Genomic DNA, 18,454 nt, shown 5'->3' with positions numbered 1-18,454 from the left:
CATTGTACTTTTTATTTGTTGGTATAGTTATGTTGATTTATTTTGGATATTTGTTTATGTTTTATATTTCTTACATTTTCAATTACTATAATTTTAATCCATACCTCTTATCCAATTCATACTCTATTCTAACATTTTACCTCTTTATTTCCAAATGGATTCCCACATCAACTCATCAATTTTAGTTTGATAAATTAGAATTTCTTGTTTTAAAATTTTCTTATTTAATTTGTTTTTGTCGTTTAGTTGTTTGATTATTTTTAGTTGGTTTTAAGTTTCATTTATTTGGAATGTAATTTAATTTTATTTATCATTTGAATTTATTTGGTGATTGTGTTTTGATGTTTATCCCTAATTCTCAAACCTATTTACATCCTAACTAAATTTTTCTCATTATTTTCTTTTTTTTATTCCTTTTATTCTTTCTCATTCTTATTATTTAAAATGTTTATTATCTCCCATTTCTTTCATTCTCATATTGATCAGCTTAATAATAATTTCCATGCACCATTTTAATTCAATTTATGAATTTTGTTTTTAATTTTATTAGTTGATGTTTTAATTAGTTTAGTTTTAGAATTTTATTTATTTAGTTACATTTTCTTCTTATACAATTCTTAATCATTCTCATAATCCCATTCATTAACATTTTCACAATCAATCAATACAACATGCATAATTTGTTCACACATCAAACATCATGAATTGAATCCCTATTTTACAATTTGTCCAATTTGACAAGATTTGATTATTAATTACTGTTTCTTGGTTTCTCAAATTCATTCAAAACTCCTTTAAACTTTTGATTTTGAAAACATTTTGTTTAAAAAACGTGCAAGTATGGCTTTAAGTTAGCTGCTAGATATACTTACCTTCCTAGACGACTAAGGCATCGATTTACACTCCTACGCTCTCCCCAATTCGTGGTGTACGCAAAGCTATATATTGATTATTAGATACATTTCTCTTTTGTTACCAAAATAAGTTTAATAATTATTAAATCACTCACCTAAATTTCTAAATCTAATATCTCAACTTGCTTAAAATTAATCATAAATCTAACTTAATGAATTAATATGAAATTATAGGTTTTTTGAAAATTACCTTGAACCGGTTCGGGATTCTCAAAGGAAACAAATTTCGGTTCATCATATGCAACGGTTGGCTCAACTTGACCCACAGTCATCAACATGGTAATCCAAAATGGTATCGAGTTACGATCTTCTATTAGTCTAGACTACCATTCTAATATTTTTCTTGTTCATACATGAAATACACGCATTGTTAATGACGAATAATATTAAAGATGATACTGAACAAAATACACATAGGACCACACATTCCCACATGTACCACTGTCGGAATCTACATATACCGTTGTCATGATCAATACATGCACTCTATTACACACCAACAATAGATTTGGTCACGTCGTGCTTCTTTCTTCTCTCTCTTTTTCATTTTTTTCTTTTCTTTTTTCTTTTTTTTTTTCATTTTTTTTCTTTTTCTTCCCCGCGTCAGTTTTAACTATGGCCATTGCGCTTGGGTCTTCATCATCATCATCATCATCATCATCATCATCTTCTTCTTCTTCTTCTTTCTCGATTGGATCCTTGCTCGATTCCCTATCACGTAGCCCATACGGGTTTTCCTCCATGCAGCTGCGCTACTGATCTCTTCTTTTTCCCTCTTCTCTTTTGGTCGCTCGACCTTTTCTCCCCTTCTCTCTTTCCTTTTTTTTTCCTTCTTTCCCCGACGGGCCCTGGGTTGAGCTAGGCATGGCTGGGTTTTTTAACCCAACCCTCAACAAATTTAGACTGCATGATTATGGCACGTGTGGCGACGTGCAATCCATTGGATACGACCTTCATTAATGGTAAAATGGTAATTTTGTAATCTTGTTCCTTCAGCCGTTAGATAAAAAAATCCTTGGATGTGGGTTGTTCATTTACGTGACCATTGGATCATCTTAAAATGCATGCAAGTCGTCTAATTGACATCTCGTACATGAACTGTTGGATCATAATGATTTCCTATGCATGCCTGCACGCTATTGGATCCCTTGCTCATCACCGTTCGATTAACCCCAAACGCACGAGATTGTCGGATTTGCATAGCGCAGGTGCCCACGTGGCTAACCACGCGTGCAAGTCAACCGCCATATGGCCATCTGCGATTGGCTCACGGCCACATCACCAAGTTGAGGTGGTAGATATTTAAGAAATTATGCTAAGGCCCATATGTTGTATTTTTTATGCATTTTAGCCACTTAAACAATTTTTAAAATTAGAGAGGGCTCCAAATGGATTTTATTTTGTTCGATTTAGTCCCTAAAACTAATTTTTAGACATTTTATGAAGGAATTTGAATTTTTTGTTAATTCTTTAGGGTTTAAACTTGGCATTAATTAATTATTTGGTATCTAAAAGCCTAGATTAATAATTTAAATTGGAGATTAAGCGTTGTTATACAAACTTTATGCAAGACTTGAAAAACGAAAGTAAAAAGTATTAATTAAAATTCGTATGGTAATAATAGGCAAGGAAGCTGCTTATAAATCCTTCTACTTCTACTTTAATTTTTTTTATTAATTTCCTTTAACCATTTTGTTAATTGATGATCTTTTTTAGAAAAAATAAATAAATTATAAATTTAGAATATAAAATAATTACATACTGTAAAACTCCGTTTTTTTTATTTCTAATGGCGTAGTTTATAACAAATCCATGATCAAATACAGAAATTTTGTTTCAAGTCAGGCATGCACATAGAAACACCATCACAATCTATTGTTCAGAGTTAAGATAGACTGGCAATCATACATGTAGCATCATGTGAAATACAACCGTATGCACTATCAACAAACGTACTATCAACTACTACCAACTTTTACACATTCAATTATGTCCATAAAGATCCTTATTCTGTTGCTCTATACGTTAGGCTCGAAAACCAGCACCTCCGATCCCGACTCCATTCCTACATCGTCTGTTAACAATAGAGGGTGAGTTCATATAACTCAGTATAGTAAAAATTAAGTTACAATTATGATATGCACAAATATGAAACCCAGTATTTCTATATGCACCCCATCACCCAACCTAAGCCTACCTTGTTATCATTATGGGACTATGCAGGACTAAAACATATCCCGGTATCCTAAATATCATGCATACCATGTGTGACCATCCCCTAACATCACCCCAAGCGTACAAATATTCACACTCGTCACCAGTATCGGCGACCACCAATAAACCACCTATCTCTCGACCCCTAATAGGCCACACACACACACACACACAGATACCATCCTTTACCGTTACCAATATCGGCGACCAAATCTATTCCCGTCGGAGTCTCCCGACCATCACCACCATTGGCGATCAACTTACTTTTCCTAGGTAGCGACAACCAATATCGGCGTCCCCCGATGCTACCGACTCAACACATTATCATCCTGTCCTTATTCCCCCACCTTACCTTGAAACTTTCTTATACTTTTAACTTGTGTACCTAAACTACACTTGTTTCCCCATAAAACACGCAATAACACTTAACATACCCACACCTGTAATGTTCCCTTGCCAACTAACAAATTTACAGCAGCTATACCAACCTATATACAACTCATATCCTCACACCACACAGTTACCCCACACATCCCCTCGTCCTACACAGAAACACCCCCCACACCTCTATTCCGACACTTCATTCCCACGGTCTACGACCTTTCTTTCCTCCTCCCAAACTTCCTACATCCACACGCACTACTTCTTCCCTTACACATATTTACCTCACTCACCAAATCTCTTATTCTCTCCCCCTCCACGGCCTACTCTAGACACTCCACTCTCAAATCCCGAAATCACCTCACTCTACTCCTGTGGTCCCCTCTGCAAACCTCCATTCGTACTCACACAATATCTCCTCCCTCTCATGAACCTCACTCACACCCTACACATCTTTCTTTCCCTCCTCCCGCAGCCTAGCCTCCTCCATACGACCTCACTAACACATAACAACTCCTCTCCCTCACAGACCGCACTCCTTCCTTTCTCTCCTCCCGCAGCCTAGCCTCCTTCATACGTCCTCACTCACACACAACAGCTCCTCTCCCTCACAGACCGCACTCACACATACCGCACACGTTCCTTTCTCTCCTCCCGCGGCCTAACCTCCTCCATACGCCCTCACTCACACACAATAGCTCCTCTCCCTCACAGACTACACTCACACACAATAGCTCCTCTCCCTCACAGACTACACTCACACACACTGCACTCATTCCTTTCTCTCCTCCCACGGCCTAACCTCCTCCATTCGCCCTTACTCACACACAACAACTCCTCTCCCTCACAGACCGCACTCACACACACCGCACTCCTTCCTTTCCCTCCTCCCGCGGCCTAACCTCTTCCATACACCTTCGTTCATGCACGACCTCACCTCTCCCTCACCGACCTCTCTTCTACGCCACATTTTTTTCTCTCTCTCCTTCCGTGATCTAACCTCCTCCATACACCTCCACTCACATTCACACAGCTCCTCCACTTACAGCAAATTTTTAAATCCACATCAACTAACAGGAAAACTTAAAAATATTATACGTCCTATTTCCATCTTCCTTCCTCCCACCGATCGCACTGTCACCGTCCTCTTTCTTCTTTTCTCTCCCTTCTCGTTCCTCTCTGCTCTGACTCCTCTCTCTCTCTCTCTCTCTCTTTCTCAAACCTTCTTTTCCCTCCCCGCTCTCTTTTTTCTATGTTTTCTCTTTTCTCTTTCTTTTTCCTCCCCTCTCTCTCCCTTCTCTATTTTCTCTTTTCTTTTTTCCTTCTTTTCTTTTTTCTTTCCTGTCTCCTATTTATACCTCACCTGCCTCTCAAAACGACGTCGTTTCCCCCTTTTTTTTTCTTTTCTTTTTTTTTTCTTTCTTCAGTTACTACACATACTAAGTATGTATAGAACACGCTTAATTAAAAAATTGTGGTAAACTTCAAAAACATGAATTAAAGTTTACTGTTGCAGTTAAACAAATTATATATATTGAAGCAAAGAAGAAAACTTAACTCTCATTTATTTTCTGTGTAAGACCCTTTTATTACAGATTTCTTATTGAGATATGTGGAGGCATACGGAAAGTCACTAATTTATATTTTAATATTATTAAATGATCTTATAGACTTTAATAAATTTAAATAACATAGCAAATTTATTTTAATTACATCCAAAATCACAATTTAATTTATTTTTAATAAACTACAAATTATCAATTAAATAATATCTCAAAAATTCTTGCACGAAAACTTTTGTTTATTAGAGAATAAGAAGATTATTCTACAAAAATATAATATTATTAGGTTTACACAATCTTTTTTTAGTCAAAATATTAAATAAAATAAAAGAACAATTGAATTAAAGCTATAATATCTTTGGTCCACACATCTCAATCTTTGAAATAAAAAAGGATTTACTAACATAAAACAAGCTATGATTTTTTTTTAAAAAAAAGATAAATAAAAAGATAAACTACGTTTACAAAATACAAATAACTTTAAAACGATAAAATCTACTTTAAAAAATTAAAAATAAGCTACACTTGTAAAAGTGCACAATTAACTAAATAATAATATTTAAATTTATAATTTTTGCGGAAGCAATCTAAAATTTTAGATTGCATTCCATGCACAGTTTAATTGAAATATTCAATAGAGTTACGAAAATGCCAATTGAAAAACATAAAAAATATATATATATTTTATGTTTTTCAATTGGTATATATATATATGTACTAAAAACCTATGTGATTAACCTCCGCTGCATAACTAGAAACAACGGGAGGTAACCTTTTTTTTTTTTTTGCTAATTCTCTTGCTGTTTAGAATCCGGATCTTGTTCATCCTGATATGAAATAGTTAATAATAAAGAAGGTGAACTATATTAGTTCAGTAAGAATATCAATATTTTACTACTGATACCGAAAAATCAAAGATTTGTAGAAATCGTAAACAATTAATAGAACTTATTTTTCCTCTTAAGTAAATTCATTTAATTTAAAAACATGTATTCCTTACTCACCTTTAAGTTTTTAAAAACTATTTATGAAAAAAAGAACCAGAGTAGAAATACACATCACACATTCTAAAACACCAACAGTAATTAGCTTTTTACTTACTTACCGGTGCCGCTAGGGGTCTATAGGAATTCCCACTACACATGAACCAAGTAATCATTGTATGAATCAACCGGCTGTCCCCATACCCTGTTTGGTAATAGGTATCAAATACACTACCGGTTCAATACCTCGTCTGGTAATGAGCGTAATTAAATAATTTTCAACCTCTTCCGGTATGAGATTCCTCAACCTCGTTCGACTGAGGGTAACATCCATAATAGTGTTCACCCTATGTATCAGGTCCGTACACCATTTTCCATGATATCCGATAAGCCTCTTTAATTTTTAGTACGTTCCATACACATATAGTCCCTACTACCATTTAGTCACCAAATACATGCAACACTCACACTACAAAATTACAGGACAATAGGATGATCTTTTAATAGGCAATGTAAATTAATACTCAATAATTTAAGAGAACGTAATTAAGACATTTGTTTCCAAACTAGATTAACGGATAACTATGATAATGGTTGAATAAACCAAATAAATAAGAAAGACAATCAAAATTAATAAATTGGAGTGTACGAAGTAATAGTAAGTAAGTAAATCAGTATAGCAATAAATAGGCAATACAAATAAGATAGGGGCTATTATACACTGACTAGTTACTGACTCCATTTGTAACGGCCCCGAAAATTTAAAATGAAATATGTGTATTAAAAATGTCAAATGCGGAAGCGTCACAAAAATTTTGATTAACATCCCTTAAAACCAAAAACGTGCTCGAAATATAAAATAACAAACTAACTAAAAGAGATACTCGAAAGTAAGAACTATAAATATAACTACGGAGTCTTTAGGCGTCCTCTTCGCCGTCTTCCTACAGAACGGGCTCGGGAACAATGTCTTCTTGATCTGAAATGGTTAAATAAGGAGTGAGCTACACCAGCCTAGTAAAGACATCACACTATCTCACTGCCACGGAGGTAAATGTGGGTAGAAAATACAAAAAGACCAATGGAGCATAATTTATAACAAATTTTTTTATCAGTAATAAAATCTTTTACTGTCCACTTACCTCGGTGAGATCCATAAAACAACATATGAAAGCAATAACATGATCATCATCATAAAATCATATGAACTGTATAACATAATACTTACCACACCTTTGCATTTCAATTATTAAACAACATATTTTCCTCATTTACCAACCTACTAGTATCCATGGGGATCCATAGGGGTCCCGCTACCCGTGAACCCTTAACATTTATAACCTAATTCCAGGGCCGTCCCCATACCCTGTCCGGTATGGGCGCCAAAACTATAAACCTCAATATTCCGTCCGGTATGAGGGTAAAACGGGCCGTCCCCATACCCCGTCCGGTATGGGCGCCAAAACACATAAGATCTCCATACTCCGTCCGGTATGAGAGACCACGTTCCCGGTAGGGTTCCCTACGGACCCGGTCCGTCCACCATCTTCCAGGATATCTAGTTAGGCTGTCCACATTATTCACTATCAATTCACATAACCTTTTTGATATTTTTCTTGGTTTCAATCAACCAAACACACACAACATGTAAACCAGTAATGGACACCAAACAAGACAACACAGTATCGGGTTAAGTATAATACCGACCATAATAAGAAAACCATGATTCATGCATACGGGACCATAATATAATTACATCAAACATCATGCTGCATTTAATACTGAAAATTAAATCAAACAATAACAGACCAACCCAGTATCAGACTCGGGCTCCATTGGCAACCTTAATCAATTATACATCTATAGAGTCACACAGTACAGTTTAATTATTTATTTAGCTTTAATACCGTGATAGAAAATAGGGTGATGGGTCCTTACTTGTTTCGGGGTCTGAATACGGCTCTACAGTGCGTCTACAGACTGTCTCTAATTTTCTTTGAATTTTTTTTGGGGAACTGAAACGCACTACTGGTACCTGCATGTATCTCAAAAAATCCCAAATTAGACATAGGGCCCCTTTCGGCCAATATCGCAATTCCGGCACGGCGGTTCCGCCGTGCTCCGGCGGTGATTCGCCTCGGGTTGGCCGTTTTCGGCCGAATTCGGCCACGCTTGCATCAGTCCCTGCGATAGAACAACCCTAGGGCCCTCGGTGGGCCGAAAAATTACGAAAAATAGAAACTTAACGGCGGCAGTGCTCTCGGGTGCGGCGGCTCCTCCGGCGTGAGTCGCATTTTGATGTTTGGCTCCGATCAACCTGTAGAGAAAAGAACGGTGATTACAGTGGTATAAAATTTACATCAAACGGAGGCTGGGAAGAGCCTCATCGGAGGCAAAAATTAAGGAGGGACGTGGCGGTGCCGCTGGGTTTCGGTTGGGTTTTCCGACTGTTTAGCCGGTGGTTTGGCTCCGGTTTGGCCATAAGCGGACTCAGCGTCAAAAAACGAGCAAGGGGGAGAAAAATTACCTTGATTGGCGGTCGGAAACTTCCCCGGTGCGGCGGCGGGTGGCGGCGGCCGGCTCCTCCGACGTCTGGTTCTTCTTCTCCGGCGAGCACTGGCGGCTAGGGTTTCTTTTGTCAGGTGTGGGTGTGGGTATTTATACCCTTTGCCTTTTAATCTTGACCGTCCATCAAGATTGAATCTGGACCGTCCGATTGCGATTTAATTGGGATTAAATCTGGACCGTTCATGCGCACGTTTGATATGGGCCGTCCGTGTGCGCAGGAACAGATCTGGGCCATCCGTGTGCGCAGGAATGGATCTGGGCCGTCCGATCGCGCGCACACGGATCGCCCACGTGGCCCATTCCCTGGTCAGCGTTGCCTTGCCACGCGGCGCATTCTGGTTGGTCGGGGCTGCGACAGGGCTGCTGACGTGGCTGCTGACGTGGCACAACTTTTCTAAATTGTCTTTTGACCCCCCGGTTTCCGATTTTCTTTTCAAAAACATCCCCAGAATCCAAATTTTCACCCCTCTTTCCCAAAATCAATTTCAATTAAGTCCAAATAATATTTTTACCCAATTTTATCATTTTTATTATTTATATTTTCATTGAATTAAATTAAATTAAGTTAAATAAAAAATCAAATAAACAAAAAAAAAGAATGAAAATAAATAAATAAATTTGGGTGTTACACCATTAGTGACCTGTATTTAATTAATCAAGGATCACCAACATTTATAATTTTTTATTTATTATTTATTAAACTTTAATTTAACCGTAATGGGAGAAATGGTGAGAGATTCTTACCTTAGTTCAGTGTCCAAAACACCGCCTTTTCCACTACGCTTCACATCAGTTCCTGATTCTTAGATTTCTTAGGTTTTTCTACGAAAATCAAAACATACGTTAAAAATAAAAAAAAAATATACAAAAAATGACCAAAAAAGGGTCAAATTCTTTCATGGTTCGGTTTAGGGTTTTGGCAGGATGGCTCAGCCGAGCTTCGCCCTCCGTTTCTAGCTTCTCATTTTGTTTTTCATCGTCGATAAGGGTTTGGAGCGGTTTAAAATGGAAAGATAGAGTGAACGGAAAAAAAGAAACATTCTGGCATCGATTTGGTCTCTGGTGCAGCGACGACGGTGGCCAGTTTCCCCTTCTTCGGCAACTGGTTCGTTTTTCGACCGTCCTTCTTCTTCTTCTTCTCTAGTGGTCTCGACAGCTGGGGTTTTGGGGAGTTGGGTGGTAAGGTTTAAATACCTCATCGGCTTCGATCTGGGCTGTCTGTGCCAGGGCACGTGGAGTGATGATGATCGTTCGATCACACTTAATGGAAAAATTGATGTGGACTGTCCGATTAAAGGCACGTAGGGCGTTCGATCAAGCCTATTTGGGAAATTGATTTCGACTGTTCACGCACGCGGGAGAGGCCTTGAGCTGTTCGATCGGCCTAGCACGTGGATCACTCGCGTAGAACCGTCCTGGCGTGTCCGTCACGTGGCCGTCCCACAAATTAGGCTTACATCATTGACGAAAAGGTTTCACTAAATAAGACACCTTCATTAAACCGTGAAACAGAACGTTGTATTAATGGGGCAAAAACATGTTTTGGTTAAAGGAAAGAAAGTGGTGGCCGTGTTAAGTGGCGTCCTTTATATTACATAACTGGTTTGGAACTAAATTTTTGAAGAAAGGACAATATACGTGACAGAGGTTGATTGATTCACACTCATGTGGTCCTCTCTTCCTATTCAAATAACTTCATCTTGGCATCATTCTCACTGGTTGGTGAAGCCATCTATCATGTTTTAAGACTTCAAGAATAATAAATAAATGAAAGTTTGAAAACTGTTTTTAAGACTTTTGGAGTTTGATTATCTATCTCTATTTTTTAGTAACAAAACAACTCCTCTGTAAAAAGGTTCCAAGAAAACAGCATACCAAACAACATTATTTCTATATACACATAGCAGAGGAGAAACTACTCAGCAGAAAGCAGTACTGGAGAAGCTCTTAACAACATTCCCATTCAAGATCTGCAACACCATATTGTTGTTGGGACCCACGCATCTGGGTGTTTTGAACTGACTAACAGCAGCCCCTAGAGCCAGGTAATGATCTAGAATCTTCTGGAATGTTCCCCTCCGGACAAGTCGGAGCTCCAGAGGTCCAATGGCATTCACCTTGCGAGAGCTAACATAGCCGGCGTCCACAAAAGACTTGTCCAAGCAATTGCAGCACCCTTGCAACACATCCTCCTCTACTTGCCCACTGATTTCCCAGAAAATCACGTAGTGTCCAGGCTCCGTGCTCACGTCTACGTGGCTTGTGAAATCAAGAACTTCTACTTTCTCCTCTGCCAATACCCTGCCTGCTTCTTCCACTGATAGCTGTAAATCTTTCTCCGTGTTCTTGTCAATGTTTATGTTCAGCACGAGGTTTCTTCTGCATACAAACTTCAGTTCTGGTGTCGAGTTGTGGAATCCCATTACTTTCACCACATCTCCTAACCTGTAACGGTATAAACCTGCAGACATTCTCTTCCTCAGTTATTATACCTATTTAACAAACCATGCACACAAGTATAATTCAACGTTATATTACATGTTGGAGTGCCCATAACTAGAAGCAGATTTGATGAAAAGGAGCACTTCACGCTCAGAAATGTGTTCTCCACGAAATTATTTCTCCAGTAACAAATTTAATGTGTATTATGTGACTGGTAGATGAGGCGGGGAAAAAATATCACTAAAGCAGGCAGGTCATCTAGGAAAAAGTGCTCTCTTCCTTAATATGTTGCTATTCATGGGGTACATCTAATAGACCACCTACACCTAAGGATGTTATTACAATGTTGACTTTTTTCCTTCTGTAGCGAAACCATATAATTTAAACTGGCGTATTAGCCAGGCCTGCTGAGTCAGTCATTTAAACTGGCGAACTAACAATCTCCAGTGCAATTTCACATAGAATACCAACGAGAAAAAAGAAAGTTTAGAAAACAGAAAAAGATGGGATGACGATAGTTTGCCAGGATCCACTATCCAGCACACAAGCGTTTATGGTCAAGTTGTAATCTCACTAAAAGAGATGAACAAGGATGGCTCCTTGCCCCAATAAAAGCATTTTTTTTACATTCTCGTGGTACAAGCACATAATAATAATAATAATAATAAAAAGAAATTTAAGTACCTGCGAAATTGGTGAGAAGGATCTCGTACTCTTCACCGACCTTGACTTCAGTAAGCCCCACTGGCTTGGGCTCCCCGGAGATGAAATCAGGATCCATCAGATCTTGCTCCTGAGCGTGAGCATTATGCCTCAGGGGGATGAATTCAAAATATCCAATATTTGGAATCACAGCGAAAGTAGCCGATTCAGGAGGCAGTTTTGGATTGACATTAGCTGCAATCCATCCTTCTGAAGAACCATAATCGTGACATACAAGAGGTAGCTTCCCGGCGTAGTGCCTCAGTTTTTTCAGATATGGCTCCATTGACCCAGTCATGATCCCATAAACGTACTTCGCATTAGGGAAAAGCTCTGGTATTAGTCCATACCAGTTACTCAATCCTGAGCATTTAGTATGTATCAAATCAGCCAATTCAGGGTTTGGTTTAAGGAGCTTCGACATTGCTGCTCGGATAGAAGGAACACTGACTCGGCTGCTGAGGACCCCGTCTCGTATGTCAGTACAGAGTTCTTCCCAGACTTGTTCAAAGGTTCTGAATGAATAAACAATACTATGGGCAAATGTAGAGAACACAAATTGAACTTCGTTCCGGAAAAGAAGTCCGCACAAAAGATGGCAGTACAAGGATTGATAGAAATCAGGACCAAAGATTACTTCGTCAGGACTGCAACCCTGAAACATAATTGCCTTCATGCCACTTTTAAACTGTGGATTGCGGTAGACATTCGTAGTAGCAGTTCCGGCGGCCAGACCCCCTTTTGTTTTAAATTGCTTGCTACTGTAGACGAACTGTAAGGCCTTTCCAGTCCCTATAGGGAATTCCCTGCATATCAATGATAATTTTCACGTCAGCAGACAGGCAGACACGGAGAAGCTAATCAGACACAAGGGAACAGTGTAAGGAATCAAAACAAGAAAAAATAAATAATATGTTATCATCTTAAATCCTAATTATTTATACTTCTTCATCAAAAAGTGTAAAATAAACGATTCAAACCTCACTGAATCATAAAACATCATATGGAAACTTTAAAAAAAAAAAAAGAATCACAAAACAGTAAATTGAGGTAACATAAGTTCCGCAGGAAACGTTGTTCGATCTTGTTCCCTTGAAGGGAAAAAAGAGAAAATAGAATCTTGAATAAAATAAAAACAAGTGTTCATTAAAAAAAAAAAAAAAGAAGGATGCTCCACAACTAAAGAAAAGGTCCAATTTTGGTCTAAATACCTGTTTCTGAAGGCAAAAGAAGTCCGATATATCTGCATAGTGTTATCCATCAAATCGTCATTGAAAGGTACAAATTTTTGCCTCCCTTGAGTAGTTCCGGAACTGCAACAACAGAGGTGTTATTTCTCTAGCATGACTCGGTATTAAGTTCCAAGAATCACAGACGGAGATTAAATATAATCAATAAAATACCTTAAAGATATTGTTGTAATGCGTTTTCCAGTGAGAATGGGTGAAGAATCACCATCTGCAATTCTTTGAATGTAGGGCTCCAGTTCGTTGTGGGTGACAATTGGAACGAAAGCCTTGAAGGTCTCTGGGTCCGTTCTCCCATTGAGACCCAGATTCTGCAAGTACTCTGCGGATCCATTTTCTTCCAAAATCTTTTTGAGGGTCTCCCTCTGAACCCTCTCGGCATCTTTTGTCACGGCTTCAAACTCCTCTATTTCTCTGTTGACGTCAAAGCTTTCCATTTTCTCCAACATTCTTATCAAACTGTAGCAGAGGAAAATCAAGAATTAGGTAGCAATCATATAGAGTAAGGCGTAGAGAAGATAAGAAAGTGAGATATACTTGAAAGTGAGATAGACGTGAACTTTCAACCTGATTTAATTGGTCAATTTAAATAAAGATCAAGAAAATCAAGGGATAAGCACATAACAGAAAGGGCTAGCTTCATTGAATGCCCTCTTGGAACAAAAGCTAATACGCACTCAGGTCTAAAGTCACGGCTGATAACTTTTGGAGCTTAAAATCCGATTAATCTCAAGATAAAGGAAGAAAGAAAATGCTTGGAACTAATTCTCGAAGGCCAAAAATGTGTTCAAATAAAATGAGGAAAAACAATGAACAAAAGATTCGAAGTTCTATCTCTATCTCAATTCTGAAACAGAAAAGAGACAAATGAAATAAATTTGCGGTGCTTCGTGTCACATGAACACGTAAAACACGTACTGTCAGGAGACGCGATAAGATAAATATGCAAGTAAATTTAAAATTAAGTGGAGGAGAGATTCAAAGAAGAAGGTTCATAAAGTGAAAGACGTCAATCGTCTGGCTATAACTACCCTCAAAACTCTACTTGACGCCATAGTCAACGTGGTTCGCCTCTTCCGAACTTTCCAGGAAAATGGTTAATTCTCAGTTAGCATCCGGTGATCCAAAAACAAAGTCGGCAACGCCATTGGATCATCAGTATAACTGACCCAATAGCGATGGATACCATGAATTTGGGTAAACAAAAATCACCTGGAATATCTGAATGAGATACCAGTGGTTGAGGAAAGCATCAACAGAGAAGTGAATCACTGTGTGAGAGTTTTTTTTTTTTAAAAAGGTGCCAAAAAAAGGAGCTGAAAAGTTCGTCAACAGAAAGTCAATTAAAATTCTAAAAACAGAAAGAGAAAAAGGCCTTTCAGAGACACAGACGAACAACTTCGAAACAGAAAAGAAAAAAGGTAAACAACACCGAATAAAACAGACTCCAAATAAACATAAATCAAGGAATGAAAAAAAAAAGGAAAAGACAAATGAAAATCCCCTCAACCCCCTTTATATCCATTTTCGAAGCACGTTGAACTCTACAAGACGACAATCGAGAAGGAGAGGAAGTAAGTTCAAGAAATAAGTGATTAGCGAGCTCAACAAGCGAGCAAAGCAAATACCTGGAGTAGTATCTGTGACCCGGTCTCAGCTAAAGGGATAGGTAGACAGAGAGAGGAAGCGACAGTTAACAATGTGGAATTTCTAAGTAACTGCTTTGTAGAAAGAGGAAACAGAGAGAGAGAGAGAGAGGGAGAGAGAGAGGGAGGAAGACGACGACTTCGAGTGAGCAACGCTACGATTTCACCGATTTCTATGCTCAGCTCAGCTTTGTCTTCTCTATTACGCCTGTGAATTTGTCTTTCTCTGCGAGTGGACCGAGAGAGATGAAGTAGACCAATAATTTCTCAGAAAAGAAAAAAAGGTCGAGCTGTGATATGGAAATGGAGAATTGAGGAGTGATGGGAAGATTCTTCGGAAACGCATTTTATATTGGCGTTTTGTCATTAAAAAACTGCCGTCCAATTTTTTTTTTTTTTTATAAATAAATTAATTTTTATTATTACTTTCTTTAAATAAAATATCAAAATTTCTTATTTATTGAAAGTCGGTTTTACCCTTAAAGAAATACAAGATTTATGAAACTGTTTCTGTTTTGAACTTTAACAGCGCAGGAGAATTACGGTTCTGTCCTCAACTGTTTCCGGAATTTCAGAGAATTACGGTTATTTTATTTTATTTTTTTAAGAAGTTAGGCTAATTTTGTTATTATATTACTAAAAAAAACAAACGGGTGGGCCCAGCTGGTCACTAGAGAAGTGTAGATTGTGGAATTTTTATTTTTGGTAAATTCTTAAAACATAATAAAAAGATACATTTGTTTTTTCCATTTATTTTATAATGGAAATACTCTTTTTCCCTTTACGGATATGCGCTTTATTTATTTATTTATTTATTTATTTAATCTAATTTGTGGATTAAAATTATAAAAGACTCCAAAATTAATATACAAGAAAGAATTGCCACTAAAACCTCCTTCACAAAATTTATTAAATTCAAATCCAATTCATTGACAGTAATATATTCTTAATATATATTAATGTTTCTACTAGGTATGATCTTTCAATATTTATATGTCATATATAGTTACCATATATTTTAAGAATATGTTTCAAAGATTAATACTATATAAATTCTCATTTACAAAATTTATCCAATTTTTATTCAAATATACAGTAATATATTCTTAAAAAAAAGATATCTTATACTTATAGTTTACGAACTTTTTATATGTATTTTTTATATCTTAATGTGTCTACTATATATAATTTTTTAATATATATATTTCATTTATAGTTATTATATATGTTTCAAAAAAATATAATTCCTTAAGAAAATAAAATATCCTACATCTATAGTTTATGAACTTTCTATATGTATTTTTTATGTATTAAGGTGGCTACTATGTATGACTTTTTAATATATATATTTAATTTATATCTACTATATATATTTCAAAAAAATATAATTCCTTAAGAAAATAAGATATCTTACATCTATAGTTTATGAACTTTCTATATTTATTTTTTTATGTATTAAGGTGTCTACTATGTATAACTTTTTAATATATATATTTCATTTATAGTTACTATATATATTTCAAAAAAATATAATTCCTTAAGAAAATAAGATATCCTACATCTATAGTTTATGAACTTTCTACATGTATTTTTTATGTATTAAGGTGCCTACTATGTATGACTTTTTAATATATATATTTAATTTATAGCTACTATATATATTTCAAAAAAATATAATTCCTTAAGAAAATAAGATATCTTAACATCTATAATTTATGAATTTTCTATATATATTTTTTATGTATTAACGTGCCTACTATGTATGATTTTTTAATATATATATTTCAAAAATATATAATCTAGTCTCTAGTCTAATGCAAACGTTAAGTTAATTTTATTATCTTTATCTTATATCTTCAAATTTTGAATAAAGAATACATTTAATATTTAGTTACGTTTTTACAAGTTTGAGGTTCGATCTATTTAAAAATATTGTGTTCTTGTATCAAAATTTTTTTTTTAATATTTAAAAATTTTGTAAAATATGAAAAAAGGGTCAATCTACTAACAATAATATAATTATTGAAAATAATTTTAATCAATTAAGCTCAGCTTAGCAATGTTTTTATGCATAACCCATTGTCGGTCTTAATTTCAAGCCAAAATTATATGGTTTTGAAGCCAAATTGGCGTATTGGAGATTAATTTTGAGCCGTTGACAAGACCGGCAATGATATTATTTTTGGCATTTTCAATATTGGGTATTGGAATCTTTAATTAAAATTTGCAATATTTAGTAGTAAATCTTTGAAAAACATATGTCAAGAGAATCCAAAGTAAGAACATTTTCTGAAATAAATGAAAAAAAAAATTACGAAATTTATTTACAAGTTCATATATTCTTATTGTAAGAAAATGTAAACACTGTTTTTTGATAAATTGATAACAAATTTGATGAAGACATATATATATATGTGATTTAATGAATTTGATTTGACTTGCTTTGATATGCTAATTTCTCTCTTTTTTCTATTAAAAAAAAATTGATGGGTTGATTTTATTTTGGAATTGAGTTGAATTTGAGTTAAAAGAAAAGATGAACTTGACTTCTTTATATATGATATATTTTTAATTTTAATTAAAAATGTTATTTTATAATTTAATGCACATTTACAATATATTTTCCGAATCGAATTGAAAAAAAAAAAAATTTATTGAAAATCAAGTTAGACCCAAAAAAAAAAAAGGATTGATATTATTATTTTTAAAGTGTGATTGTGTAGTTTAATAATGAGTTTAACATTTATGGGCAAAAAAAGTTATAATTTTTTTTTTTTTCAAAATATGGGGACCGCATTCTAAATATTTTAAAATTAATATATCTTTTTTGTAATTTTGTTTGAAATGCTAAGCTTCCATCAATTCGGGTATTATTAAATTAATTAATATGCATTTGAACTAAGAAAGATGGGAATAACACATAATTATTATTATTATTTTATTCTAAAAAATTAATCAATAATAATTATAATCTAAAGGTGAGCAACAAGTTGCCTGTTTTCTTCTAAAACAAGTATATATTTTAATGTATATTATAATATATATTAATCTTATTCTAAAGTAGAAGTATTTTAAATTATGAAATTAAAATTTGTTAGTTGAAAATTGAATATCATTTTCTCAAAAAATAAAGAGTCAAATTCACAGATAAAAATAATAGAGTATATCATGTTTGAGATTTTATATTTATGTATTAAAAAATTAATTTAGGTAACGAACTTAGTAAAGAGTCAATAATTTAAGGTAAGCGATTCTAGATCCTATAAAACCTACGAATAGCTAGGGCAAAACTTCAAAGTCATGTGCTTGTGAACTGGACGCCATAAAAATTGAAGCAAATAATTAATTTTAAATTACTCTGTCGGAACATATTTATAATTTTATTTTTAAGATTTTAAAATAATAAAAAATAATTTACATTAATTTATTTGTAATATTTTATTTTAAAAACCGAGAAGAAAAGAAAAAAACTTTTTGGGTGAAAGATTTATATATATATATATATATGTACAAACATAAATACTTATTATAATACAATGTTTTAATAAATACATAAAATAATACATAGTTTGACTTAAATTCACATTTTTTTATAGAATAAATGACATAATAACTATTTAATTAAAAAAAAATGCAATGTAGATTAATAAATATATTTAATAGTATTTTATTTGATAAAAAATATATAGACAGATATATACACGATACATAACTTATATCATTATAAGAATGGTAGAATAATGGATACGTACAGGTAAAATATAATACAAGTATGTATGTGTGTGTATATATATA

The 18,454-nt window shown here is 34.9% G+C and overlaps 1 protein-coding gene across 4 annotated transcripts; it reads right to left on the bottom strand.

Annotated features, from left to right (window-relative positions):
- Nucleotides 1-10,405: 10,405 nt before the first annotated feature.
- JAR1 (Auxin-responsive GH3 family protein) lies at nt 10,406-14,991 on the bottom strand. Of its 4 annotated transcripts, none has more exons than XM_022036586.2 (5): nt 14,642-14,991; nt 13,170-13,472; nt 12,978-13,079; nt 11,749-12,572; nt 10,406-11,083 (listed from the first exon to the last, which is right to left on the bottom strand). In XM_022036586.2, exons 2-5 carry the CDS (start codon nt 13,460-13,462, stop codon nt 10,542-10,544), a joined length of 1,761 nt encoding a protein of 586 aa, XP_021892278.2. In that variant the 5' UTR covers nt 13,463-13,472; nt 14,642-14,991; the 3' UTR covers nt 10,406-10,541. The 4 variants fall into 4 exon arrangements, with proteins under 4 accessions (XP_021892278.2, XP_088075965.1, XP_021892289.2 ...); XM_088219839.1 differs by lacking the exon at nt 14,642-14,991 and adding an exon at nt 14,045-14,622; XM_022036597.2 differs by lacking the exon at nt 14,642-14,991 and adding an exon at nt 13,551-14,033.
- Between the last annotated feature and the right edge of the window lie 3,463 nt (nt 14,992-18,454).

This window comes from Carica papaya, chromosome 5 (assembly GCF_054855325.1).
Source record: "Carica papaya isolate Zhongbai chromosome 5, ASM5485532v1, whole genome shotgun sequence".
Lineage (NCBI taxonomy): Eukaryota > Viridiplantae > Streptophyta > Magnoliopsida > Brassicales > Caricaceae > Carica > Carica papaya.
This window is presented reverse-complemented; position numbering and strand designations above follow the sequence as displayed.

Bases quoted from the DNA above. Each gene is read 5' to 3' on its own strand.
- JAR1 (XM_022036586.2), bottom strand. From the start codon at position 13,462: ATGTTGGAGAAAATGGAAAGCTTTGACGTCAACAGAGAAATAGAGGAG. The intron at 12,573-12,977 runs GTATTTAGACCA...ATTGATATGCAG, and splicing joins TCTTTTGCCTTCAGAAACAG to GGAATTCCCTATAGGGACTG. The intron at 11,084-11,748 runs GTACTTAAATTT...GAATGTCTGCAG, and splicing joins CCTTCTCACCAATTTCGCAG to GTTTATACCGTTACAGGTTA.